Source organism: Magnolia sinica, chromosome 7, assembly GCF_029962835.1.
Source record: "Magnolia sinica isolate HGM2019 chromosome 7, MsV1, whole genome shotgun sequence".
NCBI lineage: Eukaryota > Viridiplantae > Streptophyta > Magnoliopsida > Magnoliales > Magnoliaceae > Magnolia > Magnolia sinica.
Genome location: NC_080579.1, coordinates 9,433,257 through 9,441,460, shown reverse-complemented (window position 1 = coordinate 9,441,460; position 8,204 = coordinate 9,433,257). Strand labels below are relative to the sequence as shown.

Here is an 8,204-nt window from a genome sequence, read left to right as displayed (position 1 = left end):
GTAAAAAATGAGGCAGATCTAGCTATCAAGTGGACCACACTGTAAAAGGCAGTGGGGAATTGAACGTCTACCATTGAAACCCTTTTAGGGGTTACAGAAGTTTTGGATCATTATGAAATTTGTTTTTCCTCTTCATCCAGATCTTTGTGACCCTATGAATGAACTTATACGGGGAGGATTTCTCACAAACATCATAGTGGGCCCCAACTTAGATGGGGGAGGATTTCTAATGGTTGATGCTCATTCAACACTGTTTCCTGTAATGTGGTACACTTAAGATTTGGATATACCTCATTTTTTGTCTCATGCCATAAAATGATCCAGAAAAATATATGGACGGCATGGATGAAAAGCATACATCATGGTGGGGCCCACATACCACCGACGATCCGCCATTGGTGGGTGGCAGGCGGAGTACCCAGGCCGTTTATGTGAAAAGGAGGGGTATTTTCGTCCTGGAATTTATCGTCCGTACGAGGAGGTCTAAGTGCGTATGTTAAGTTTGTATTGCTTCAAGAATATCCAATGGATAAAAGGTGGGATGCACAGTCGTAAATTTCTCGTACCAAATCCGTGTCCGTGTTTCCTAAGGGCGCGGCTTCAGTGATCCATAACGGTAGGACTCACCTTGATGCATGTTCATTACATCCACGCCGTCCATTTGTTTTAAAAAGCTAATTTTAGGTATTCTCCTAAAAAAATTAGAAGATCCAAATCTTAGGTGGACCACACCATAAGAACCAGTGGTGATTGACTACCACCGTTAAAAACCTTTTGAGTCACAAAGACATGAATGAAGGGAACGGATGAATATTAGCTTTATCCAAAACTGTGTGGCTTGCAAGAAGTTTTTAACGGTCGATAACCACTGTTTCCAGTGGTGTGGTCCACCTGAGATGTGGACCTGCTTCATTTTTGGTACATTGATCTGAAATGATCTGTCAAAACAGATGGACGGCATGGATGTAAGGTACATATATCACTGCGAGCCCCACAGTTAGGAATCCATCAACCATGGCGGATCTGGAGATCGACAGAATCCGCGCCCCAAAAGTTCCTTTTTCTTGAATATTTTCATAAGCTGACCAAAGCAGCTAGGGTTTTAGGGTTTTTGACCGAAGAACCCGTACTTGACAGGTTGGGAGCTGGAGCTTGATTTGAAGGGTTTCTAATATCGATTGCTATTTATGAATTTTCACTCCCTTTTCCTTTTACTTCCTGAGAAAATAAATTCATAAATTTTTTATTTTTTTTTCTATGGTGATTGCAGGTGTAGAAATGAGGAATAGAAGCAAAGATCTTTTGAAATTGGAAGAACAGAACGAACCCTCTTCCATAGGTTACTCTCTTCGTTTATTCCCTTTCTATGTAACTTGAGTGGATCAGTCTGTGCATGTTGGGCCCACCTTATTTGATCCACACCGTTCATATGATGGACCTCGATGCTGGATGGAAGATGCCTAAATCATCTCCTGGATGATTGGGTCAGTGCTGGTAACTTTTCATTTCCTTTGGATGGTTAGGATCTTTTGGTTGGAGGGATTGGGGTGTGGCTCATCCACATGTGGGGCCCACCTGTTGAATGGCTTGTATTCTGGATGGAGCCAAAAAATGCAGTTTTCTTGTCTAGCACATTACCTATCTGTTTATATATTGGCAGTGCTGCACCATATTGGACATGTGGCACAGCTATCCGTGATTTAGATCGTTGATAGTGTGGGCCTCATCATGGATGGAGTACCTTCTGTCAACCACCCAAGCTGGTCGGTCCTGTGCGTCCGATTGGGCGGGGCTTCTCGTGTTCGATGTTGACCATTGACAGCATTCTTTTCTACTGTTTGTTGGTAGGTCAACTGTTGGATGGTTAAGATCATCCCATCATCGAAGTTTTTATGGCTTGACTGAACCAAGGTGGGACCCACATCGTTGCCAAGGCCTACTAATTCACAGTTTAGGCAGGATTTAATACAAACGCATCTAGGATAAGCTTAATATACAAATCTATTCGTGGGGCTTATTGTGATGTTTTAGAGACCTACAATTCGTACATCATTCTCTTTGGCGCCTGGCCAATCCAAAACTCAGGTGGGCCACACCACAGGGAACAGTTGGGATGGGGACGCCCGCCTCTAAAAATCTTTCAGATCGTTTGTTGGGCACACTGTGAACAAACCCATTGTGTTCTGTATATGCCATTTAATCCATTCATAAGATGTATCCAACCATGAGGAATGGACACAAAAATGAGGCCATTCCAAACCTCAGGTGGGCCATAACATGTGATTTTTAGAGGTTTTGGGCATGATTATACATGGTGTGGCCCACTTGAGCTTTGGATCGGCTGGATTTTGGACGCCAAAGAGAATGTTAGGGCGCGTATATAATGGATGGATTGGGATGTCATTCAAACATCATGGTTGACCCTACACGTCGATTAGTATGTTAAGCTTATCCTAGAAATGTTTGTATTGGATCCAACCTCATCAAAGATTATTTGCAAGAATCTCTTCTTTTCAAAGCCGTGTTTGTTTGTTTTAAAAAATCAAATAAAGCTTTGTGGATTTATTTTTTCTTGATTGATTGGAATGCAGAGTCTAGCCTTCTTGTTTGCAACAACAATGATCCCTTATCTCAGAAGAAAAAATGTTATACCAATAAGAATGGCAGTGAGAAGATTTTAACAACTTCAATTCCTACAAGCCAAGGTGAATTACATGCGAATGAGCTTTCTAGTTTCTATTTATCCAAGGGTCCATTTGAATGCACTATTGAATTGAATTGCAATTACTAGTCTAATGAGGAGAAAACCAAATTGTGACAACTGACGACCTTAACATTCATATCAAGGGTCTATGTTCCAAATTACTGTTGAGTACCTTCCAAGTTAGAGTTCAAAGAAACCTCATTATCATATATTATTGTTGACTTGTTGTTGTTGTTTTGGCTATTGTTGTTGTTATTGTTATTATTATTATTATTATTATACCCTATTGAATCCGGGGCTATGAATGGTTCGATCGGGAGCCATGCAAAAATCAATAGTGGTGATGATCTTGATCCATATGCCATTTGCATCAAGGACATGAGGAATCTATCAGGGGTTGGTTTTTGGGTACCGCCTCAAGGAATATGGCTTAAGATATGAGGAAAGAAACCGTTTTCTTTGATAGATCATTGCCAAGGGCCAACCAGACTTCTTCTCATAAGGTGAACAACTTATTTAGCAAAGGTATCCAATTTATCATCGATTCTTGGATTGATGAGTCTCTATTATCAAAATGATTCCATGATCAGTTTCAAATAAGGAAGCATGATGGGGGATTGCTATGAGGAGATCTATAATGAGGTGGTGTGGAATGTCATGCTCTGTCCAAATCATAACACGAGGAAATTAGCTCTTTCGGAAGGCTCATTGGTAAATGATACAATTATGCATATCGATAGGTTATCGGTGGACAAGATGGGTTGGAAATGGTCTGCCAATTTCTCTTCAAAGTTATTCTTGAAAGCCATGACAACAAGCATAGATGATCTTTCACAACTTGCTAAAGTTTGGAAAACCATCATGCCGCTGGGAGTCCAAGCTTTTGTGTGGAATGTTATGGCAAACAAATTCCTTACTAGAGCTGTACATCGAACCTAGTTGAGCCAAGTTGTGCCGAGCTCAGCCCAACTCGCCCCCACTCTAACCCCAGCTCGAGCTTGGCTTGGCTTGGCTCGGTCTTTGAGCTCAACATGCTAGCTCGCCTCAGCCCAATGGTTCGAGCCGAGTCGAGCTTGTATTAAGTCGAGGTGAGCGAGCCAGGTGAGTCGAGGTGAGTTGACCCGAGCTATCTTTAGTAACAGCTAAAAGCCTAAAAACAAGACATGAATGATACTTGTAATTTAAAGAACAATAAATCCAAAAGTGTAATCCATTCAATACCATCAATATTTTAGAAACATATGTTTAACAAAATATAACAACTGTTAAACTAGTAATTTAAAAGTGTAATCCATTCAACACTACCAATAACAATAGAATACGAATAATTAACCTCCTTCAAACAAATGGAGGTGTAATCTTGCCTAGACTCTCGATCTCATCCTCAGCATTAAAAGTGCTATTGCCCCAAATCGGCTGCAACCAATCTTGTGTACAAACGAGCGCTTCTATCGTTTTTGGTGCAAGAGAGCTTCAATACTTGCTCACAACCCTACTCCCCGTGCTAAATGCATATTCTGATGCTACCGTTGTAATAGGAATTGATAAAATGTCATGTGCCAACAACAAGAGTGGAGGGTATTTTGCTTCATGAGCTCTTATCTTTGATACTTGCAAAACATATGCGCGGGTGAAATTTTCATATATTACATATATATACGGAGTGAGCCGAGTCGAGGTCTGAGTTGAGCTTCAAGCTAAGCCAAGCCGAGCTACTTGTTGCTCGACCTCAGCTTGTTTTTTAACGAGTTGAGTCAAATAGGCCTCGGCTCGTCCCGAATCCCCCTTTTAGGCGGCTGAGGCCATCTGAGCTCAATCAAGTCGAGCTGAGTGAGCTTTTCGAGCTAGCTCGGCTCGTGTACAACTCTAATCCTTACAGGCAACAATCTCAGAAAGAGTAATATAGCAATCTGAAACACGTGTTTGTGTGTAAGGAGGTGGAAGAAAACATCAATCGTTCACTGTAAAGTTGCAATAGCCGTGTGGGAAAGTTATTTCAATCTTTTCAAATTAGCTTGGGTTCCCAATGCTTCTATTTTGGACCTAATTTCAGGGGTGGGAGAGTGGCTCTTGCCCCAAGGTATTGTCCTGTGGGATTTGTTCTTCTTTTTTATGCTGTGGGGAATTCGAAGAGAAAGGAATGCCAGCATTTTGAGGCAAAACTGAAAACAGTTATTACTTATTAGATCAGTGCATTTCCTGGCCGTCAGCTGGGTCGTGAATCTGCCTGATTTTAGAGGATTTCCATCTTTGGATTTCATTCCCAATTGATCTTTTATTTTATGAATCGTTTAATTCTTGCGTTCTGGGATCCTTGAGGTGATGGCTATTTTTGTATTTTTCCTTTTGTGTGTTCTATCTGGGGGATGATATCTCATATTCTTCTTTGCTCTTAGAGTTGTATTTTGCTCCTCTTTATAAGGTTTGATCACTTTCTAGAAAAAAGAAAAGCGGTCAAGAGATTCCTCAAAATTGATTTGTTGTAGGTATTATAACGTGATGTTGACAGCTATCCATGCCGTATCCTGTTATATTCCATACCCATATACAGATTGCATCCTTTTGTCACCAGTAATCCAGGTTATATACGTATCTGGGTAACATAGGTTCCCATTCAATTCTCTATAAGTATCAATTTCATGTTAACCAAGTCTTAGATTGTTTCAACTAGTATGAATGAAACTAGTTGCATTCAATGGGTGATTTCAAATTGAGCTTACTTGGTTGAAGAATGAACTTTGAATATGATTTGATTCCCTAACATACACAAACTTCAGCTCAAGCTTGACTTTCATTTACACTGCAAGACAATTTCAAGATCTTGGCACAATTGTACCAAATAAAAAGAAAAAGAAAAAAAATCATGTAGCTCAAACGATTGACCCCAATAGAGATGAAATCCTTGAGAGCATGTTTCTTCAATATGATCCTCATTACCACTGATTTTCCAACAATGTAGCATTCTGATTGGAAGCTACCAAGATGCTCCTCTGCTTGAAAAGGACGATAACGCCCTTATACTTTTCAGAAGTTAAAGCAGCAGCAGTTTTTAAAATTGACATAGATGCTTTTATACAACTCTACCCCCAAAAAAGATTCTAAATTTTACAACATCCAAATACCCAATATGAAGTGTTGTGGCTGCACAGCAATGTAGCAACCCATATGGCTCTGGAGCAAAAGGTAAAATTGAAAGTGTTTGCCCAGGTCTTGCAGTGGTCCGCATTAGTCATAGGTCAAGCACAACACATCAGGTGAGGTTTTGATTTGAAGCTGATCATCACTTGGTCAAAATTCTTTTGGAACAAGACAACTAGGACAATGCTGTTATTGCTAGTTACGTAGACTATATCAATGATACGAATCAATCTTAGGAACCATCTGGAAGAATGATGCTGGTTGAAAATTACCTAAAACTGTCCACCGTAGCAGTACCATACAATGCTCATCCAAATGTATTTACAGTACTGCTCAGGTTTTTTCAGTTTGCCCAAGAGGAAACCCTGGTTCATTGACCCACACTGTTGAGAAGATGGGCCTTATTTGTGTGGGCCCCTGCACCAAAAAACCCACAGGCTAGAAGATCCTGGCCATTGAATATCCAACCTTATTTTTGGTTGAGTGTGGACTGTTGCTGTATTTCTTTCTTTCCCATTTGTCTTTTGGACTCCCAATTGAAGGGTCAGGATTTTCCTGTGGGAGATTTTTGGTGCATGGTCCATCAACAACAGGGCCCACACTATCAACAGTTTGGATTGCTGAAACCATGAGCTTCACTTGTACAAACTGAGAGCCTGTCCAGTATGGACATTCTCTCTGAACATCGAATTGACCTCTTTAAAGATCCAGCATTCAGTTGTTTTGATACCATTTGTTCCTGTGGCCTCACAGTGGCACAAATCATCCATTTTTTAGTCGCGCTAGAGATCGTAATTTAATATTTCTCCACTTTGATGGCTCCAATTCCCAAATAATCTGGGGTTTGTTTTTCTATCTGCATAATCTATCACACTGGCTACAGTACTTGGAAGAGTGAAAGACTTCTTGGGAGTTATGGCTGAAGCTAATAAGAGATTGCAGCTTGATGCACAGGTATATGCTCCTCTCACCATTAAAACCTAATTCTTTTACATGCAGGCCCTTTTACTTTGACACTTGATGAAATGTGTTTTGTGCTTTTAGGAGAAATCTCAAGTGGACTATGACATTGAAGTGCTAACTGGGAACGAAAGAGAATATATTGAAATGGTGAGCTCTCTCATAAGGCTGCTCGAAAGAGTAGAAATTGGAATCCTACTCATCCTGCACGTGCCCATGAGGCAAGTTTGCAACATCCTAGCCGTTCATCAGGTGGGACCACTGTTGATTTGTTGTGGCCTTGGTTTGTCGGGCCAGTTCAGTCATCAGGTGGGCTACCCTTGTGTGGAAGAAATGGACAGTGGCATGTCTTAGCAGAATTCAAATCCAACTCTCTTGAGTAGCTGTCATATTTCCCTGATGAATGCTATTATGCAGCTTGTGCCATGGTCCTCTACACAGCTCCCTCAAGATACACACCTCGTGTGTGGTGAATGGGAATGTTGATATGGTTGGCCACCATGTGCACTGCAATGTTGGTCTGATGGTCCTGATTCTGGGTCTTGGTACATTCAGAACGGAGCCCAACAGAGCACGCACTTGCTTGCCATGCATGCAATGAGCAGCGAGCTGCATGGAACAGCTACAATTCCAGCTGCATAATGTCATTTCTTTTCTCTGGAAGGGTAAATGGTTATACTCTGGCTGCCTTAAAATCATGTAAATAGCTAGATGCTGATGCCAGAGGTACTCTTATCTGCAGGATCTGGTTTTGGGTGTTGCAGATCTTCATACTCCAGAAGCTGTGGTGGCAGCTGAAGCTGCCCTGGTTGGTTCTCAGCTCATTTTGCCTTCATCTGTCTGTAGCAACAGCTCTGACACAGAAGACAGTGACAGCAACGATGACGACGATGACGACGACGACAACAATACATGCTTGCCGAACAAACTTCGCAAACAAAATTCAGATGGCAAAGACTCTTCGAGTTCTGATCAGCCGAAAAAGCGGCCAAAGATTACTGAGCTCCACTGAAGCATTCAATCCAGATTTGCAGCAGTTTGGTCCAGCCACCAGTCCAACCAAACTGACCCATGATGTGGTAATTATCATACATCGAGAGCATCTAGTAAAGTGATTAGGATGATGATTTCCTTAGGAGGTGATTGGTTTGCAATATCTGAACTACGTGATCATGGATTGTTCCTGAGAGGGGCCTCTAAGTAGCCCTACATCTTCAAGGGTTTGATAATCATTTCCTATTAAGGCTCAGCCCAGGCCTGGCATGCTCAGGCCAGTTTTTCCGGCCTGTGACAAGGGCATAGGCCTAGGATTCAGTTCCGACATGTATAATGGTTCAGGATTTGGTTGTGTAAGCTTCCTGTTTTAAAGACATCAGTGGCCAGTGAAGGCATGCATTATACA

The 8,204-nt window shown here is 41.4% G+C and overlaps 1 protein-coding gene across 2 annotated transcripts; it reads left to right on the top strand.

Moving 5' to 3' along the window:
- The first annotated feature begins 987 nt into the window (after nucleotides 1–987).
- LOC131251021 (uncharacterized) lies at nucleotides 988–8,204 on the top strand. Of its 2 annotated transcripts, none has more exons than XM_058251465.1 (6): nucleotides 988–1,137; nucleotides 1,271–1,339; nucleotides 2,592–2,705; nucleotides 6,726–6,796; nucleotides 6,887–6,952; nucleotides 7,545–8,204. In XM_058251465.1, the coding sequence occupies exons 2-6, from the start codon at nucleotides 1,279–1,281 to the stop codon at nucleotides 7,812–7,814; spliced, it is 582 nt and encodes a 193-aa protein (XP_058107448.1). In that variant the 5' UTR covers nucleotides 988–1,137; nucleotides 1,271–1,278; the 3' UTR covers nucleotides 7,815–8,204. The 2 variants fall into 2 exon arrangements, with proteins under 2 accessions (XP_058107448.1, XP_058107449.1); XM_058251466.1 differs by having other exon boundaries at nucleotides 1,030–1,164.